This window comes from Vicia villosa, linkage group LG4 (assembly GCF_029867415.1).
Source record: "Vicia villosa cultivar HV-30 ecotype Madison, WI linkage group LG4, Vvil1.0, whole genome shotgun sequence".
Taxonomy (NCBI): Eukaryota; Viridiplantae; Streptophyta; class Magnoliopsida; order Fabales; family Fabaceae; genus Vicia; species Vicia villosa.
In genome coordinates, this window is record NC_081183.1 from 182,705,652 (window position 1) to 182,727,075 (window position 21,424).

The 21,424-nt window shown below is 32.8% G+C and overlaps 3 protein-coding genes across 5 annotated transcripts; 1 reads left to right on the forward strand and 2 right to left on the reverse strand.

Annotated features, from left to right (window-relative positions):
* Nucleotides 1-4,006: 4,006 nt before the first annotated feature.
* On the reverse strand, nt 4,007-6,903 carry LOC131596300 (deSI-like protein At4g17486). 2 transcript variants are annotated; one of them, XR_009282266.1, is made up of 4 exons: nt 6,481-6,903; nt 5,861-6,148; nt 4,169-4,694; nt 4,007-4,073 (listed from the first exon to the last, which is right to left on the reverse strand). XR_009282266.1 is itself a non-coding variant. In XM_058868908.1 (3 exons), the coding sequence occupies exons 1-3, from the start codon at nt 6,617-6,619 to the stop codon at nt 4,471-4,473; spliced, it is 651 nt and encodes a 216-aa protein (XP_058724891.1). In that variant the 5' UTR covers nt 6,620-6,903; the 3' UTR covers nt 4,007-4,470. The 2 variants fall into 2 exon arrangements, 1 of the variants encoding a protein (XP_058724891.1); XM_058868908.1 differs by having other exon boundaries at nt 4,007-4,694.
* An 11,611-nt stretch (nt 6,904-18,514) lies between these two features.
* On the forward strand, nt 18,515-20,679 carry LOC131600484 (uncharacterized protein At2g39795, mitochondrial). 2 transcript variants are annotated; one of them, XM_058872640.1, is made up of 3 exons: nt 18,515-18,792; nt 18,897-19,225; nt 20,025-20,679. In XM_058872640.1, the coding sequence occupies exons 1-3, from the start codon at nt 18,580-18,582 to the stop codon at nt 20,182-20,184; spliced, it is 702 nt and encodes a 233-aa protein (XP_058728623.1). In that variant the 5' UTR covers nt 18,515-18,579; the 3' UTR covers nt 20,185-20,679. The 2 variants fall into 2 exon arrangements, with proteins under 2 accessions (XP_058728623.1, XP_058728624.1); XM_058872641.1 differs by lacking the exon at nt 18,515-18,792 and having other exon boundaries at nt 18,891-19,225.
* Nucleotides 20,680-21,028: 349 nt separating this feature from the next.
* On the reverse strand, nt 21,029-21,424 carry LOC131598471 (uncharacterized). The gene has a single exon (XM_058871067.1). It carries the CDS (start codon nt 21,422-21,424, stop codon nt 21,029-21,031), a length of 396 nt encoding a protein of 131 aa, XP_058727050.1.

The window sequence follows — 21,424 nt, forward strand, 5'->3', positions numbered from 1 at the left end:
TTGCATCTTCTCCCTTGCGCAATTGGGTTCTTAGCAAGATTAATCGCGGAAACATTATCAACCAAGAGTGTAACAGCCTCACCCTTACTGATGTCCATGTCTAGCTCCTTCAATAGATTCATTAGCCACACAAATTGACACACACCTAACGAAGCAACAATATACCCGGTCTCACAAGACGAGAGTGCAAATACCAGTTCCTTTTTTGAACATCATGAGATTGGTGTTCCACCAAACATAAGGATGTATCTAACTGTAAACTTTCGATCATCTTTATCTCCGCACCAATTAGAATCGGTAAAATCGAGTAAGTTGCATTTTCTGCCTATATTCGTTGTGGGAAAAAGAATTCTACAACCAATAGATCCTTTGATGTATCTCACTTGACTGCTGCCAGGTGAGATACCTTCGGTCTCTCCATGAATTTACTCGCAATACCGACACTAAACACCAAATACGATTGTGTACTGCACAAGTAACATGATGATCCAATCAACCTTCTATATTGAGTTGGATCTACGTTATGCTCCTCTTCATTATTTGACAGATGCACTGTTGGTTTCAGCTGGTGTAATGGCAGCAATACAATGTTCCATTTCACACTTGAATATCTTAATAGCATATCTCCTTTGATACATAATTAGACCCCTTTTTGGACTTATGGAACTCTATGCTAAGAAAGTATGTCATGATACAAAGGTCGCTCATCTTGAATTCTTTCATAAGTTCACTTTTGAACTTAGAAACACTCTTCACGTTGCTGTCGGTAATCAACAAATCGTCTACGTATAAAAAAAGAATGATCATATACTCATTCATATCCGTCTTCACATAAACTCCATGCTTAGACACTCATTTCTTGAAGCCAACCTCAATTAGGAAACCGTTTATCCTTTTGTTCCAAACTCTTGGAGCTTGTTTAAATCCGTATAGTACTTTTCTCAACTTGTAGAACCTTCCATCTTGGTTTTTCACAACAAAATCAGGGGTTGTTATACATACATTTCATCTTCAAGCAGATCGTTCAAAAACATGGATTTCACATCCATTTAATAGATAGACCAATTGTTGTTATTCGCAATAACAACAACTAGCCTTATGGTTTCAATTGTAGTATCCGGTGTAAATATCTCATCAAAGTATATACCTTTCCTTTGCAAAAATCTCTTTGCAACAAATCGGGCCTTATGCTTGACTTTTTCACCTTTGAGATTTACCTTCACCTCATAAACCCATCTATCACCAATTAGCTTATATCCTTTCGGTAGATCAACCAACTCTCAAGTATTATTTTTCTTAATCGATTCTAACTCCTCTTTCATAGCCCAAATCCACTTTAGATAATTCAAGGCCTCTTCCATCTTAACGGGTTCGAATTCGACCATAAGTGCAAAGTGGACGAAATCATCATCATCATCATCATCATCAATGACTTTGTTGTCTCAGAACAACTCACAATCTTGGAGTCTTTGAGGCAACCCTCTTTGCCTTATTGATCTTCTTACTTTTTCATCATTTCAGGATTCGACACGCGGCGTATGTGCACTTCTCGTTTCTGCGGAATCTGAAATTTCAAACCTGTAACCGATTACAGACTGTTGGTAATCGATTACAGTCTGCTGGTAACCGATTACAGCCTGCTGCATATGCTAAAATTCATTAATCACCACATCTCGTCTGATGACAATCCTTCTGTTTGCAACATTAAATAGCTTGTAACCTTCAGTGGAGTGATATCCTACAAGTATCATCATCTCCCCTTTATCAACCAACTTCTTTCTAAATTGAATTTGAACATGTCGATATGCCACGGAACCGAAAACTATCAAATGATTCAGATTCGGTTTGAATCCAGTCCATGCCTCTTCCGATGTTATCTTCGCAAGCTTCTTTGTAAGACACATATTCAACAAATAGGCAACTATAGATACCGCTTCTCCCCACAACTCTTTCGACAAGTTGTTCTTTAGCAACATGCTTCTCACCATGTTCATAATTGATCGATTCTTCCTCTCGAAATCACCATTATCAATCAATTATAATTATTAAATAATTAAAAAAATTAACTTTAACTATTCCAAAATGGCATATATGGTTGATAGTGTAAAACTTTATATACATCAAAATTAAATTCCATTTAAAAAATAATTAAGCTCGTATTTTCAATGTTAAAATAATGCAATATTTGACTTAATTATAATTATAGATTTAACCCTCTCCGTCGACTAATGTGTGTGAATGTGTCCCTCCAATATTTATTTTGAAGAAATTTAGTCCTAAACTTTTTAATAGTTAATGAAATCTGTCCATCACTGTTTTTTATTTAAAATTTCCAATAGGTTCATTAGCCACAAAACCTTACACACACCTAACGAAGCAACAATAATACCCGGTTTCACTAGGCGAGAGTGCAAATACCAGTTCCTTATTTGAACATCATGAGATTGGTGTTCCGCCAAACTTAATGATGTATCTAGCTATAAACTTTCGATCATCTTTATCTTCGCACCAATTAGAATCGAGCAAGTTGCATTTTTTGCCTGTATTCGTTGTGAGAAAAAGAATTCTACAACCAATAGATCCTTTAATGTATCTCACTTGACTGCTGCCAGGTGAGATACCTTCGGTCTCTCCATGAATTTACTCGCAATACCGACACTAAACACCAAATATGATTGTGTATGGCACAAGTAATGTGATGATCCAATTAACCTTCTATATTGAGTTGGATCTACGTTATACTCCTCTTCATTATTTGACAGATGCACTATTGGTTTCAGCTGGTGTAATGGTAGCAATACAATGTTCCATTTCACACTTTTTGAATATCTCAATAGCATATCTCCTTTGATGCATAATTAGACCCCTTTTGGATTTATGAAACTCTATGCTAAGAAAGTATGTCATGATACCAAGGTCGCTCATCTTGAATTCTTTCATAAGTTCACTCTTGAACTTAGAAACACTCTTCACGTTGCTGTCGGTAATCAGCAAATCGTCTACGTATAAAAAAATAATGATCATCCACTCATTTGTATTCGTCTTCACATAAACTCAATGCTTAGACACACATTTCTAGAAGCCAACCTCAATTAGGAAACCATTTATCCTTTTGTTCCAAACTCTTGGAGCTTGTTTAAATCTGTATAGTACTTTTCTCAAATTGTAGAACCTTCCATCTTGGTTTTTCACAACAAAATCATAGACTAATGTGTAAATGTGTCCCTCCAATATTTATTTTGAAGAAATTTAGTCCTAGACTTTTTAATACTTAATGAAATCTGTCCATCACTGTTTTATATTTAAAATTTCCAATACTTAAAGTGTGAATGTGTTCCTCCAATATTTATTTTGAAGAAATTTAGTCCTAAATTTTTCAATACTTAATGAAATCTGTCCACCACTTTTTTTTATTTAAAATTTTCAGCTTCTCTGACTTAATCTATTCAAAGTCCTTTTACTCAAAAGAAAGTTAAGGGATTTATTAATAGAAAACTAATAGAGTTGATTGACTAAAAAAGAACTCGAGGAGCCAAAACTATATTTTGTCTAAATTAGGTAAATAAAAAATGTAACTAAATGGAATTTTTTTTAATGTAGTTACGTAATCCCTACAATATTAAATACATATTTCATTTTCATAAAACATGTACATTTTGGATTCTTGTTCCTTAACAGATAACAGAATAATTAAAAACAACATGCGGAAGAATCTACATGTCTAGACACGGTTTAAGAAAAAACAAAGAACTTTGTTTGTAGCTATCCTTTGACACGACGTTTGGCACATGCAATGCAAAGTTCAAAAGTATGGGAAAACGTACAAACAATAAGGTTGTTGTTGTTATCCTTTGTAGCTAAAATACAAGGAAGCAACAAAAGGGAATGGGACATGGAGAAAATTTAACGTTATCTTATTCATTTGTGAACTACCTCTGTGTTTTATTCAGCAGTAATAGACAAGAAAGTTAACAGGCTGTGATAGCTTGCAATTGCAACCACTGAATATCAAAAGCAACAACTATGACCAACTTGACAGAAACACATCATCTTCCTTAGATACCTTGAATTTCCTGATATGCATTATCTCACACTTCAGCAAACACAATGAATACGGTACTAAATTCACAGAACTAATACAGATGAGGCAAGATTCAGAAAAGCTTACCCCAAAAATCTTAAAAAATTAAGAAGCTTCTTTGTTTAATGAAGAGAGCAAACAATTAAAAAGAACAAAGACTATGGCACTGTTTGTCAAGATGGTATTATAGGCTTGTATCGTTATAAAATGTCCGTTTTGTAACCAGAGCCAAAGCAGACATTTCATTTTCACCATCATCAACATAATTGGAAGATATACAGAAGAGCAGACAGATGGAGCAGATGAGAAGTTGCTTTCCTGCTCATCTTTCGTACAGTGCATGATTCTAACAACCCTATGTTTCAGACTCTGACTGATGCGCCAAAGCTTTATTTTACTGCTAAGGTTGAGGATGAAGAAGCATTAATAACAGACGATGATGGGATACCGCAATGTCTTTGGTTTGCAGGTAATGAAGGATTGGAAGGAGCCTCCTGCCTGCGGGACTGACTTCTCATTTTCTTACTTTCTCCTTCCTGAATCCTGTCTAACGAAACTTGTCCAACCTTTGTCTCATTTAGGCTGGTTGGAAGAACGCAGTTGCAGAGAAAACCTACATATTGAGAAACAGAAGTTACCATTAGCAAAAAAACATTTGAAACAGTTAATGTAATATAAACAAGTGCATATTATAAGACAAACATTTTAGAGAACAGAAAATGTGTTTGGTTAACTTTTTTTAATGAGATATGTCATGTTTTGAAGAAAAACAGCATAGGAGAGATAAAGACACCCACGGCCAATCACGCCCCACCATAGACATGTTACTCTAAGCTCGAAGTCACCCGAGACAATCCCTAAATACAGGGTAACATGGCAGTAAAAGTCTCTTGCAATGGCAAAGATCTAGGAAAGGATTGGACATATAGTTGGCAACACATTTGCATGAGGCTAATTCCACAACTTAAACTTGTGACTGCATAATCACATATCAACAACTCCGGCCATTATAGCAAAGATCATTTCCCATTCACCTACACCACCACTGCCCTAACCAAAAATTGCAACGCCGACATACCAAATGCCTGTCTCATCCTCAAACTCGAACTATAATTTCCTTAAAATGGAGGGCGGAAGGAGTTTATTTGAAGCATAAAGACATAAAGTAAGAAAGCTAGCAGCAATCGGCCACAGCAAATGAAAGAGGTAACATTGGCTGATGTGATGGATTGAAAGCAAAAAGAGAACAATTCTTATTTGATATGATTTTGAAACTTGAAGTTACTAGCCCTCAATCCCCCACCCACTCCCAAATAAAATCCTATTTTTCATTTCCGATTAAATGAAATGAAAATCATGCAGAAGGTAAAGGAACCCTAAAAAACAAGCATCAAAAAACAAAGATTAATATGAAACAAAAGATTCAGTATCTGTAGCCATATACTTTATTTTTGTTAAGTTGGATGACAAATTCGTAAAATCGCATATATATTGAACAATTGTGAATTTGTGATTGATATCCAACAAGTATCATTAAGATCGTTTTTTACGGAGTCTAAATAATTTAAATTTTAAAGGAAGAAAAAGTGGTTGGTGACGCCGTTTTAGACTATACTTGTCGTCTTGCACATTAATCCCTCAACATAACAACCATGCCAAACACCCAAGACAGGAAAGATTCAAAATTTCACAATATCATAGCATTTTGCAAATCTTCTAAAAGACGACAAAACATAATCACTAAACACTAATCTCAAAACTCTTTTACACATCACTTACCAAGCCGAGCGAGTCTATTAACCCACCGTGGAATCGATTTCCCAGTCAACTTCACACAAACATCATTACAGAAATGGTTGCAATTCTTCTGTATAAGATGGTAGGTATTCCCAGCATACTCTTGAGATAGCTTTTCCATAAACTCCCGAACCTCATTCGGTCCCAGATCCGTCGATCCAATATAAACCGATTTCCTAAACGTGAATCCAGGACAGTGCCCAGGCTCCACTTCAAAAATCCCAGTAGTTTCACGCTCATGTGCTCCAAATCCATATTCAACACCATGAACTACACACAAAAAAAAATCATATCAAAATCAGCATCATCTCAGTGTTCCTTCCAATTGAATATCCAAATCAATCAAAAAAAAAAAAATCAAAATCAGCATCATCTCAGTGTTCTTCCCAATTGAATATCCAAATCAATCAAAATTATAATTATTATATTAATTAAAATTCAATTAAACCACCAACTTTTCATGACAACAAAATTTTAAATATTATTACTATCGTCATCATTTACACACGGATCTGAATTAAAAATTCAGATTAAAAATCAAAAACTAATATTAAAAATTCAATTTTCAGAATTTAGGAAAAAAAAGAGAAAATTAGGGTTACCTTGAACGCCAGAATGATAAACTCCAAGACCGAACCAATAAGCGTAACCATTCATTGGGGTTAGATCGTAAACGTTGAGGTAAACCGGAACCGAACCGGGTTTTTTCTTCCGCGGCAACGGAACCAAATGACACAGCATTGTGGATACGAAATTACGATTTGCGTGGGTTGGTGTGTGTGTTTTATGATAAAGGGAGAAAGTGGAAACCTAGAGAAAGATCAAGGGTAAAATGGGAAGAGAGAAAAATGAAAACCCTTGAAATTCTCTATGATTTAAGGGAGAGAAGATAAGATAAGATAAGATAGATGATGGTGTGAGTTAGTTTTGTTTCCTTCGGTTTCGGAACAAGAAGAAGAAGAAGAAGAAGAATCTTGTTGTTGCAGTGTGGGTATGTTCTTTGTTTTCTACCTTTGGATTTTTATTTTATTCTTTTTTATTGTTTTGTTTTTTTTGGAAGATGTGGTATTTTGGTAAATGTTTTTTTGTAAATGGAATTTAGGTAAATTGCTAACATTCCCTTTTTGCGCACCGTCAAATGAAATTAAATGGTTTTATTAAAAAAACTTTAATATATTTTGACCAAAATTAATTTATAATCCTTCTTTTCTAAAATTGAGTTTTATGCGATGTTTTAAAAATCGAATCGAAAAATGAACCGTTATAACATAGGGGTTATGGCTCAATCGATTTAACCGGTTCAATCGTGATTGAACCGTATATTAAATTTAAACTAAAAAAAATAAATATATTATTAAATATCATAATAAAATTAATTTATATCATAATTTATAAATTAAAATTCTCAAAAAATAAATACGATACTAATAAACAAACTTACAAAATAAGAATAATTTTTCACATATATTTACAGACCAACATCAGTTATCCTGTGCCCACATACGTTACATTATTCTTCTCTTTCTATTACATTTACATTGTCTTGTGTCCTTCAATTTTATTCTTTATTTTCCATCTATAAAATTTTAAAATGTCTGCTATAATTAATTTTTTTTAGATTTAAACAAAAAAATAAAATGAAGTAAAACATAACAAAATTATCTTTAATTTTTTGAACCGCCTGGTTCACCAAAATCGGTCCCGATTTTATGATTATTTTGCGCTTGAAACAATTTTATTTCAATTTTATAGACCTAATCGTTTAATGATCCAAACCGAATCGGATTAGACGACGGTTCAAGGTTGAATCGATTCAACCAGTCGGGTCAATCCGGATTTTAAAACATTGGTTTTATGTTTTTTCTTTTATGGTTTGTACTATAATACTATCGTTTTCTTCTTATAATTTCTTTTTGATGATGTGGCACCGATTATGTAAGTATAATCTTCATTAACTTAACACTTGAAGTCCAAAACACATGGCCAGGTAAAATCAAAAGGCTTTCATGCTGACATATCCTTCCTTATGACAACAACCCGACGATTTCAAAAAAATATATATCGCGATAGACCAAATAAAAGTTTTAAGATATCGAGAATAAGCGTGAGTTAGTCTTGTGGTGAAGTCTGATTTGAGTAAATGATTGAAAAATGATTGTTGGATGACATAACGAATTACACCACGACATTTGTCTATTTGGACAGTGATCTTACATTTGAAGATTATATAATGGACCACAGACGTCAAATCAAGATACACACAACTTCTAACCTGAAGACACCTTAGATCTGATAATCAATTATTTGGGTGTCGAAGTGTTTGCAGGTACCACCCCTCTTCTGAGACTGACATACCATATCTGACTAACTTCACAACCAAGTGAACAATTCCTTACAGGAAGGATCATTGGAACTGTTTGTGGGAATGACAGTTAACATTCAACCACATATTCAAATGTCATAATGGAAAAATAGGGAAAACAAAAAAACACATAACATTTGTGGATATATGTGCTAGTAAGTATTGTCAGGGTGATCCAAATTGGTGGAGTTTGTTGATAGCAAAGTTGCAATCAACGATTTGGTTTTGATGATGGCAACACTTGATATCCAACGATACCTAGTAAAGTCCTTATCTCTTGAAGATAGCGTAAGAGGTCGAAGATGCTCTCAGTATCATGGTGTTTATCAAGATATCCTTTTGAAGATGCTCTTGTTCAGATGCTTAGAAGATAAAGTCATCTCTTTAAAGTCATCTATGTCATTCAACGATGTTTAAGTGAAGATTTATGTTTCAAGGCTCTCATGTGGTTTGGTCTCTCAACTTTCTTGTGTTGGTAATCAACTAGAAAACATCTCAAACCTCATCAAACTAGAAGATTCAAGGTTCTTGTGTGATGCTAAAGTCAAAGATAATGATGTCAAGACTTAAAGCTCCACATTTGTGAAAGAGAGGAAGTGTGAAAGCTTGATTGATTGTGTTTGTCTGAGTGACTAGTGTCTTGTAAGGACACAAGGGCATTTATGAAAATACTAAGGAAAAATCACACACACACACATACTTAAAACCTTTGTGAAGCCTATATTATTTTGTTAAAACCATCAAAAATGTTCTTTAGGTCTTGTTAAAACCTTTGTGAAGCCTATATTATTTTGGAAGCCTTTTTACAAAGGATAATCAATTATCCCTATTGTTATAATCAATTATTTTAATTTGTAACCCTCACAATCAATTGAAATGAGTCTCTTAATGATTGACAACGACTAGAAATTAAAACATTCCTTTTTTGGGTCAAATAATTAGTTAGCCTAATAGATTATGAGACTTAAATATTCCATGAAATGTTTTCAAATTTATATCACGCTTTAGCCTATATATAGAGATAGCTAATTTATCATTTTAATTTACTTAGAAAATGATCTTTGATCCTATGTTCTCGCTCTCTGATCTTTTCTATAAATAATTCATTTTCTCACTTATATTATGTCTTAGTGCTTTGAGAGTGTTCTAGTACTTAAGTGAGAATCATTATTCTGCATCATGACATAATTGTAATTTACCCAAGGGTGTATAATCTCTTAAGTAAATTTTTCTTCTATAAGAAGTTGTTTTGTTGCGATTTAAACAAGTAAAAGTTCTTGTTTGGTTTGGGGATTGTCTTAGGAAGTCTCCATTTAGTTTGTGAGTTTCGCTTGCTACAAAAACTCTCTTTTGGTTTGTGAAGATCAGCCATCAAAATCTCCCCAAAGGTTCTTGAGCTCATCTCGGTGTAAATACTTTGTTAGTTCGAGATTATCCTGTGTAAAATCTCATATTGGTTCGAGATCATACTGTATAAAATATCATCTTGGGTTCGAGATTAACCTGTGTAAAATCTCATCTTGATTCAGAGGTTAACCCGTGTAAAATCTCAAGTTAGTTTAGAGCATAGTCAGTGCAAAACTCCATCTCGATTCAGAGGATGTTCAGTTAAAACTTTGTTTATCGTTTGGTTGGAAGTTAACCATTGAAAAACTTCAAATCCTTGCAAAAGTAAGTTTGTGGGTACATCCTATTAAAATCTCTTAATATAGAGGAAACTCTACAGAAACATTATTGGAGACAAGAGTATTCCAAGTGATTAAATTCAGAGATGGAAGTTTTTATGATTTTTCAGGAAAAATCTAGGAAAGAATTGAAAAATAAAAGACTGAGCTCAAGAATCATTAACAACTTCATTAAACAATTCATTTGAAGAAGAGGAAAAATCATCTCTGGTAGCTTCATTTTTTTTAATGAAGAACTTTCATCAAGGAGAATATTTACTTCAATTAATGAAGAATATTTAGAAAGTGCCGGAAAAAATAGTACAATAGTTCACAATGTTGTTGAAATTTATTGACATCGGTATATTTATGCAGTCTAGTTACAGTATAAATACATTTTCATCTCATTATGTGAAGCATAAATCAATTCAAACAGATGTCTCGTATACCACTATAAAAAATATAAAAAAAATATGAAAAGAAAGTGGTAAAAAATGGTAAATAAGAGAGCCCTTAACGGTTGACGCTTTGTGGAGAGAGAGAGAGAGAGAGAGAGAGAGAGAGAGAGAGAGAGAGAGAGAGAGAGAGATATCTTTTCCTAGAATACATGAATAGAGATAGGTCTTAAAAATGTTTAGTGGTTCATTTTGTACCATTGACCATGACAACTAAAGCAATGACAAATTTTATGAATGAAAATGTAATTAATTAATATGTTAATTATTAAAATGTACAAAGTAAAGTGTAATTTATAAAACTTAGAATGGTATTTTAAAACCTTCTGATAGTTCACAATGTTGTTGAAATTTATTGACATCGATATATTTATGTAGTCTAGTTACAGTATAAATACATTTTCATCTCATTATGTGAAGCATAAATCAATTCAAACAGATGTCTCGTATACCACTATAAAAAATATAAAAAAAATATGAAAAGAAAGTGGTAAAAAATGGTAAATAAGAGAGCCCTTAACGGTTGTTGCTTTGTGAGAGAGATATATCTTTTCCTAGAATACATGAATAGGGATAGGTCTTAAAAAGGTTTAGTGGTTCATTTTGTACCATTGACCATGGCAACTAAAGCAATGACAGATTTTGTGAATGAAAATGTAATTAATTAATATGTTAATTATTAAAATATACAAAGTAGAGTGTAATTTATAAAACTTAGAATGATATTTTAAACCTTCTGATAGGATCTATAATTCTTAGGTAATTAGTTGACTCTAGGGCTGGAAATGAGTCGAGTTGAGTCGAACTCGCCTCAGCTCAGTTTGACTCGTTAAGAATTGACCGAGTTCGAGTTCGAGTTCATGATGAACTTTTTTTCCAGCTCAAACTCGACTCGTTAAGAATTGGCCGAGTTTGAGTTCGAGTTCGAGTTTATCTCGAAATTTTTTTCCAGGTCAAACTCGGCTTGTTAGAAGTTCATGAACATCTCGATTTAACTCGTTAGGTTTATCTTGCTAGGTTCAACTCGCTTATTTCACGAACTCAAAAGTAATTTTTTAAAGTCTATTTTTTTATATGTATATTTGACATTTTAAATTAATATTTTTTAAACAAAAATATAGAAATAAAATAAAATTATAAGATTGGAATTTATATGATGTTAATTTTATTTGTATAATTATTTGTAGAAATATTTTGCTCACTAGAGAATATAAATTATCAATTAAAACTGTTAGATTAAATAAAATATGATACTAAGATTTAGAGCAAATATTTAAACCTACTCTTAAAGACAATATAATCTATCTCATATATAATCGAGTTGACTCACAAACCTAACGAGTCGAACTATGTATAGTCCAAGTTCAGCTCTTTTAGTTAACAAACTTAGTTTTTAGCTCATACTCAGCTCATTTGGTTCATGAACCTAGTTCAACGATTTAATTTTCGAATCGAGTTTCGAACTATTTTCGAGTTAGTTTGGTTCATTGCCAGCCCTAGTTGACTCTCATTTTATTTTTAAAAATGAAGATGATCACATTATAACTGAAATAAAGGAAACGAAATGTCGTTTAAAAAATATCATTAAAAACAAAAATAAAATATTTAAACAAAATATAAACTAAAATATCACCTTAAATATTGTTAGAGACTAAAGTGGCGCTTAATTTTACAATAAGGAAGGTACTATTGAGATGTCATATTGATTTTTCACAATGGACGTGAAAAAGAATTCCAAATAAACTAAAACAACATAATCTATAATGAATGATTCACTCAAAGACTTACATTTTTTTGTTTAATTATAAAAACAAAAAAACAAAAAAAAATAGTATGATGACTAACTTAAGTCTTGAGTTTTTTTTTTGGTAAGGAATTATTTTGAATCATCACTCTATATTTTATGTTTACAAATATCATAATGCTTTAAAATATCAACATATATTGGATTTGCCCTTATTGCTAAATTTCATGATTGAGGGATGCAATATAGTTTCCTTAAACAATGATGTTTGATAATGGAACTTGAGAAAAGGTATAACCATTATACACAAGTGGATGCCAAACTTTTGTTTTGCAGCCCACGATCTCATCTTCATTATCTTCAAGTTTTGGTATTTAGGATTTTTTGCTTTCGAAGAGGTATTTTTAGGGATGTCAACGGGGCAGATATTGTTCGGAGGATGCTTCTCCGCTCCCCGCCCCGTCCCCAAATTTAGTCCCCATCCCCATCCCCAATCCCTGCCACGGGGGAATATTTCCCCCATCCCCATCCCCACAGATCCCCACGGATATCCAAGGACATCGAATCTTAAGAAAATTTCTACACTTTTTGATCAAAAATATGACACTAGTATTTTGTTATTTTTTTCCGTATTTTTTAAAACGCATATATTTGCATCTTTATTTTATAAAAAAAATAAAAATACATTTTAGCATCAATAATAAATAAAAAAAGAAAAAGAACTCGATGTTGCTAATATTTTTTATATAAAAATAAATAAATAAATAAATAGTAACATAACTTGCTACCGTGCTTCCACTAATTTACTACAACAATACCGATGTCGTCCAACGCAAGTGGTTGATTATGTGTGACAAATCTATAACTTCTAATTACTCTTCATTTTCTAATACATTGATATTTTTCATGTAAAATTATATAATTATATAATATATAAAATATATAAATTAAAATATATCGTCGGAGTCGGGGAATCCACGGGGACGGAGGATACTTTTCCAATCCCCGCCCCAAAGTGTTATCGGGGGAATTTTTCCCTCCATCCCCATCCCCACGGGGAAAAAAATCCCCAACTTCGAATCTCCGCACAGATATTCCCCACAGGGATCCCCATTAACAGATGCAATTGACATCCCTAGGTATTTTTGTACGGGTCTTGTTAATTTATATCAAAAGGACACAAATTTAAAAATAAAAAATTTCTATTTGAATAAAACAATATTTTAAGTGCTAAAAAGTTAAATTACAATTTTTAAAATAAATATTTATATTTAATCATGTAACATTTGTTCTAGACACAAGTTAACATTAATATTTTGGATTTCTTAATTAAAGTGTTTTACAAAGAATAATTTCTTAGTTAAGTGCAAAAACAATGCTAACAGTGATTAATATTATATTGGGAGAGTTGATTACATCATAGAATTTAATTTCATGACGTTGTTTATTAAAAAAATAGACAACTTAAGAGTTTGGGTTGTGAAGAAGGATCTTTTAGAGAATCAAATTTAGTTCTTTAGAAAAATATATTATAGATTAAATAATGGGTCAATTTGTTTAAAAAATTCATAATATGATGAATGAAAAAAAATACACTGCCGATTCTTTTATTTTCTTTTTGGTGAGAACACTGCCGATTCTTTTAACTTTTCATCGTTTGGTACTAAAGGAATCAATGCTTGCTTCTTTTGTGGTCATTTTTTTCTTTTGCTTTGTGGAAGAAAAATTATGCTCTTTTCTTTGGTTGCGTCTCTAAACTACTTTTTCTGTTTTTATATACATATGGCTGATAAATTTATGTGTATTAAAATAATTGACAATATTTAAGATTTTCAACTATTTTTTTCTTTTTCCTCGTTCAATTTATCTAATCAAATATATTTTTTTGTTGTTCATATGTTCATATTATACATTGATGGATGATGGTTATATTCTACATTGATCGGTTATAGGACTAAAGCACTCACACTTAACACAAACAAACTCGGAGAGTGTCCTTATTAAAAATGTCTTGATTAAAAGCCGACAATGGTTGACAAACTTGCACCTATTGCCTATTATTGTAGGAGGATTAATGATGTTTATGGATTATAGACTCATCACAGAGGTGTGTGTTAGAGCAGTTGAGCTTCAAACTCGACACCACTAATATATCAACATTCTCATAATTATCTTAATCAGAGAGAATTGCAATCTAAATATAATTATTACTATCTATTTTTTTTAAAATAACTCTTCATCACTGTCTTTTTTAAAGTGAAGTATTTTACCTTTCATTTGTCAAACCTTTTTGATTTTGACACCCCTTTACACCTAAGCCTTCACGGTGCTGACATCAATATTCAAATATCTAACCTTTGAAAATTCATTGGATCTCACAGTCGCGTGAACTTCATCCAAAATAATAGTACATTCATTACCACAAGGAAGGACATTCTTAAAGTTCTCAAAGGATCTGGATAATGAGCTCAACAAGAATAGAGCATTGTTCTCATCTTCAATTTTCACCTCAATATTTTCAAGATCATCAATAATATTATGAAATTATATCAACTGATATACTATAGATTTATCCTCTACCATTTAGAATGAGTAGATAAGTTATTTTAAACACAACTTGTGTTCCTAAAATTTGGTCAAATACAATTATTCAAGTTTTGCCAACATCGAAGATACACTTTTCTCCCTAGTGACTTTTATTAAAATTTTATCTCTAAGACACAAGATTATGACATTTTTGGTCTTATCATTCATCTAGGTGTTCTATGCTTCTATTAAGTATGTAGGCATCGATGCTTCACCCTTCAATGCTCCAATACACTTCTCTTTAATTAAGATAACTTGCATATTTACTTCTCATAACTCAAACTCTCTGTCTCCAAAAAATCTCTTGATATGATATTTAGAACCCATGATGCTCATTTGCAAACAAATCCCCTTCCCCCGACAGTGAGCGCCACTTTTTATGAAATTGAAAAGTTCAATCACACTAAAAAATTGGATGTGTGGGGACAAAAAACAATTACAACCAAATATATGTCCTTTAGCAAAAATAATTTTATATGCAATAAAACCCCTTTCGAAGATTGCTATTGGGATTCCCAACCCTTTTCTCTGTCCCTGACTCTATAATTCTAAAGGTTATTTTAACAAGAATAATACAGATACATATTTAAAATTATTAAAATCTAGTAGATCCATAACAAGCTTCAAACACAACACATTAACAAATGAATTCAGGAATAAAATGAAGTAGTCCAAAAAACAGGAACCGAACAAACCGATAAGGATGACAGAAACCTAAACCCACATACCTGCCCGATCGACCATCTCCCATTGCCTAAAGCTCTATTACGTCACCTCCAAATCAAAGTATTGACCACTGATATACGACACTTATGACGACCGCATTCTGCTAGTGTCATTGTGGCTATAGTACCACCGTATTTAACCGCTTCCAACCCCTAAATCGACACCATGTAACTCCGGTGCTATCGCCATATTGTGCTGATTTACGATTTTTTATAACTGTTTATCGCGTTGCCGGCCACCTTTATTGGATCTCCTACCTGCAGTTTTGACACCTTTTGAAGATATCCTGACTGCATTTTTAGCTTTTTAGTTCATGCAATCTCAAATAGATTTTATTTCTATTCATCACTTAAGGTTTTAAAGCATACTTCAATAGTAGGCTCTTATATAGTCACTCTTAATAACTCAACTGCAAGAGCAACAACATCTTTTTCATTGATGTCAGGTGGAGGATCATAAAAATCATTTTTAATCATAAAGTGAGTAATAGTCATATTACCAAATGACATATGAAATGACAATATCTCTTCTATATGCCACTTCTCTACACATGATGATATAAGGTTCAAATCAACCATCTTTGAACCGAATCTTTGGAGTGAAGATAGACTAAAGCCATCTAATAAACCCTGTATCATAGTTGTGAGATACACTAGAACTCATTCTAACAGTTTACTCTCTAGTGTCTTAACCTTTAATTCCTTTTATTTGGACCACACTCTTGAAAACAATTTAAAGTATACATTATAAAATATAAATGATAATAAAATTAAATATTATTTAGCCTAATAAAAAAGAACTACACGCCTCTATGTGCCATAATCGGTGAGTAACATGATGTTCGTACAATAGTAGAAGAGATGTGTCGTACGACCCTCTTGAAAAATGATGTTGTTGCTCAGCTGCACCTTACTCATCTCGCTTTCATCCATCATCTACTAAACTTATTATCAGACGCTTAATAACCTGATATGAGGTATTACCATATTTTTGCCAAAAATCCGGAAATCTCTTGAAGTTTCACTGAAAGTTTTGCAAAAATTTGGAATAATTTTAAAGTTTTACCAGATTTTTAGGAAAAATCCAAAAACATTTTGAAGTTTTACCATATTTTTAGGAAAAATCCATAAACATTTTAAAATTTTACCAAATTTTTAGGAAAAATCTGAAATTGGCTTGATTTTAATGCTTTTGTGACCAGAGATTTCAAATTTTTTGGGAAAAAATTTGTAGTTTACTGGATTTTTTAAGGAAAATCTAGTATATCGATTTTTTTTTTGCATAAACCTAAAAATTTGACATTCATTATATTTCATTTATACAGTCTTGATCGTGATGGTTCCCCTGTGGATTTTACTCAGTTTTTCACCACTAACGCAATATGTTTTACGTAAATGTTTACTTATTAAGTAGTTCAAATAGGCTTATGATTTCTCTGACATTGATAATTTATTTTGTATATGTTGTAAATGTCAGATATTTCCTTCCCGGGTTGACGTTTTGGCATGGGCATAATCTGTTGGCAAATAAATGGTACTCCCTCCGTCCCACAATGAGTGACCCAACACACCATTTCACACAGATTAAGAAAAGTGTAAAAAAGTAAGAGAGATAATATTTTTTTACCATAGTACCCTTATCTTGTATTGGGAATGGTGAACTTTTTAATAATTAGAGGGTAGAATTGGAAAAAGTGTATTGGAAATTGAAATGAGTCATTCATTTTGGGACATCAATTTATTCCAAATGGGTCACTCATTGTGGGACAGAGGGAGTATTATTGTTGTTACTATTTGTTCTGATACCGCGAATGAGGTGAGATAGAGAAAAGATAAATTGATAATGGGTTGTGAGAGAGGGGGACATTACAAGAAGAAGGATGTGATTGTAGAAATTTATACTATGGAAGTGAAATATCTATTTATGCTGAGATCTGTGCCAAGTGGAAGCAGTTGGAAGGTTACAGTTATATGTGGGTTTCTTAATCATATACTATCTAAGGACTTTGATGAGAATGACATATTAGGTCGTTTAAAAAGGTCATGAAAGAAAGCTTCAGAATGACATGACCAAATACAATATGGATCCTAGATACATGATTGTTGATTTGAAATATAGAGATCCTGAAAAACCTAACGAGCGCTATCCAAGTCTACATACAAGACGAGCAAGAGAGAGTTTCTTAGGTCTACTAGGCAGAGTCGTGATAAGTGGATGACGATTCCTGATATGAGTTACCCTATTGATTCTAGATACAATGTTATATTGATCTCATTGTCTAGGAACCTTTACATCACATTTTTTTTCCATTAGTGATAGCTTCATGCACAACTTAAGTAGACAACAAATGATTGCAGTTGGTTTTGTTAACAACAATCATTGGATTCAGATGAAGTTGAAACTCAATTGTCCTTTGCTTTCCGTCACAAACCGATGGAGACAAAATTGTAGTGAAGTAGCAGGAGCATGAGAATCAACATATGTATGACGTATTAGACACTAAGAAGAATAAACTAGAAAGTCAACATAATTTGTTTTGTAATAATATTATAACACTTTTGCATTATATGTTTATGTTTTTTCTAGTAAAGTTTGTTAAAAATGTCAGAAAAAAAACCTATTTTTTCATTAATTTCATTACTGTCTACCGAATTTTTCATAATTTTTTAAAAATTTGATGTGTATCAGATTTTTCAAAAAATACGATAGATTTTATATGTTACCGATTCTTTCCAAATATCTAGTCATTTTGTCTTGGATTTTTTAAATATCACGTATTTCTTCATCACTTTTTCCGAATTCCTTGAATTTTTATTAACAATGTACAAAATATCTGTATTTCTACGTACTTTTGCGAAATATTCGCTACACTTGAAAAAAAAACTCAAAATTTTTTCATCCAAACTATAAAATTTACAAAAAAAAAAATATAAACTTTAAAAAAAAAAAAAACTAGAAATTTTTAGTAAGTGCATAAGCATATTCGCAACCCCTTTAGGGTGTCAAATAAAAATTGGGGGTGACAGGATAAAACCTAGAGAAAATGGGTTCTAGCATAGCCCAATTCTCCTCTTTAGCCCACTTGAAAAGCAATGTTGTTTTCCATTTTTCATCGTTCTTCAGCTGCAAAATTCACCACTCTCTGATTCAACAAAAATCCAAACATGTCTATTCTCATTCGAACAATTCAAAGAGCTCACAAATTGAAACAAAATTTCCCTTCACGCATAGTAACTAACGCTCTCTCCCAAACATTAGGTTTCGCCAACAGAACTCACTCTACAAAATCCGTAACAAAATCACCCTTCGAATCCAACATTCTTCGAATACTTCGAAACGAGATCGAGTATCAAGCTGAATACGCTCCTCCACACCAGGTTTTCCAATCTCCCAAACAAAATTTGATCAATTTTGTAATTAGGGTTTCACATTCATTTCAATTCAATGTTCTTAATCCAAAAAAAATTCTATTTTTATGCAGCCTGTGACTGAATTCAATTCTTTTGTTGTGGAAGATCGACCTGGGGAGCAGGTTGTTACGATTAGGGGGAAATTTGGGGATGATGAGGATATTAAAATTGAAGCTACAATGTTTGATGGGTTTCAGCATGTGCCTGTGTTTGGAGATGATAGTTCTGGGGTGAATGTGAGGCTTCATAATAGTTTGATTGTGGATATATCGAAAGGGGAAGATGGGAATGAGTTGGAATTTGTATGCTCGGCGTGGCCGGATGGATTGGATGTTGAGAAGGTTTTTATATTGAAGCGTGGGCAGATGGCAGCTAAGCCTTACCTTGGACCTGATTTCAGGTTTGAATTATGGTTTTGGTTTGTGTTTGATACGTGTGATTACGTTCAATTTTTTAAATTGTTATCGGCATCGACTTGTATGTGATAGTGTTTCGTAGGTAGTGTTCAACTCAGGCAAAACAAATAGGGACTCTATTTAAGTACGGTGTAACTACGACAAATCATGCCATCATGTACATTGATGTGGTGGTCAATTTAGTCGTGATAAATTTTGGCTCATGTGCTGTAGTCTATCTTACACAACTTTAAAGACGGCCCTATATCTAATACTGCTGATATGACATTGTGTCCTTCGATATGTCAAAAACCTTGATGTTGCAGCCACAATAGCAGCTGTGGACATTTTTTATAACCTTGATGGAGATGACAAAAGCTTAAGGATTTGTTTGGTTTTAGAAAACAGTTTCTGTTTTTATGTTCTGTTTTCTGTTTTCATTACCTGAATGACACATTGTTTTCACTTTGTTTGATTTATTTTTGAAATTCTATGTAGATTTTTTTCAATCTTTTTGTACAAAGCTTTGAAAAAACAATGCGAAAACAATGTGTTGTTTTGTAATTAAAATATAAACAGATGATAAAAATGAACTAACATTGGAACTTGGAAGTCTAACAGGCCCTAAAAATTTCAGTTTTTTCATTTGATTCATTGGTCAATTTTTATTTTTTTTTAAATTTTTTTTTCAACTATGCAATGAGTGAAGTTGGCAATACAAAACTTGTACTAAAGCCCTTGCTGTTTTGAAGATATGCAGTTGGCATGCTAACAATTTCTGTCTGTTTAAATTGTTGATTGCAGGAACTTGAAACCCGAGATTCAAGAGATGTTTTGTGAGTACTTGGATACAAGGGGAGTAAATAATGAACTCTCTACATTCTTACATGAGTATATGATGAACAAGGATAGAATTGAACTTCTAAGGTGGATGGATCGTCTCAAGTCTTTTGTGGAGAAATAGACTGGTAAATTTGGCAACAAAAAACTGATGTAAAACCAACCAAGTTTTGCCATTGTAGGAATTAATTTCTCTAATAGAAACCCGTTTGAGTTGTAGTATTAACCTCAATTTATTTATTTGATTCCTTAAGAATGTTAAGCATTAGGAGGCAAGATCAGTAAATAATGCACTCCCTGTTTTCATACATGGTTATATGATGAGTGAATGATAAACAAAGACAGACTTGAACTTATTAGGTGGATGGATTGTTTCAAAACTTTGAGAAATAGACAGGTAAGCTTTGCAGTTGCAGCTATAAATTGATTTAGACAAAACACTTCCAAGTTTTTTTGCATTTGCTACACAAGTTAGGTTACTTTCATACGTAGTGTCCGTTTGGAGCTACGGTAAGAAAGCAACTAACGTCCGACTACTTGAAAGCTTGAGTTTGTAGCTTTACAAAATTCACGGTTGTATAGGTTGTAACACATTGGAATGCGAGAAACATTGCATCCAGGGGCATGGTGTATAGTTTAACATGCGTTTTCATGAGGCCGCCTTTTGTGAACTCTTGTGGAAGATTCACATGAAGGCCGTTGTTATTTTCAAATCCCCTTGTGTTCATTTCTGTTTCCTGTGTCACTAGAGGGAAAATATTACTACAGCATAATTGTTTTGTTTGCTGATGCATAAACATCCACTTCTCATAAAACAAGGGGAAGTTCTTTGATGATGCCAAAACCTTGGTTTTGTGATAAAACTGCGAAAGATGCATATGATTTAATATTTTATAAAACATTTATTAGTTTACCCTGTATTTTTTTTTTTAAATGAAAACGATTTCATTAAAGCAAACTTGCAGAAGTTAGTCAGTTACAAAAGTAGAAATATCCTCTGAAGGAAACTCATCAACCCATGTCCTAGAACCAACAAAATGAGCTAATCTAGCTAAGTTATGGGCCTGAGTGTTACAACTACGACTATGAAACAGTAAAGAAGCAAACATAAAAGAACTTAAGCTCTCCTTAATATCCACGATCACAGGATCCAGGGCCACCATCCTGGAGAGACCATTAACACAATCCACCACCACCTTTGCATCTGATTTAATCACAATCTTCTCAAGATTCAGATCTTTTGCCAAAGTTAATCCCCATCTCACTGCCATGGCTTCTCCTACAGCAACCTCCACTTGCACCAACTCTCTTCTACACGCAGCAAGAGAGAAGACCTGGTTGTGGTCTTTTATGATGCACCCCAT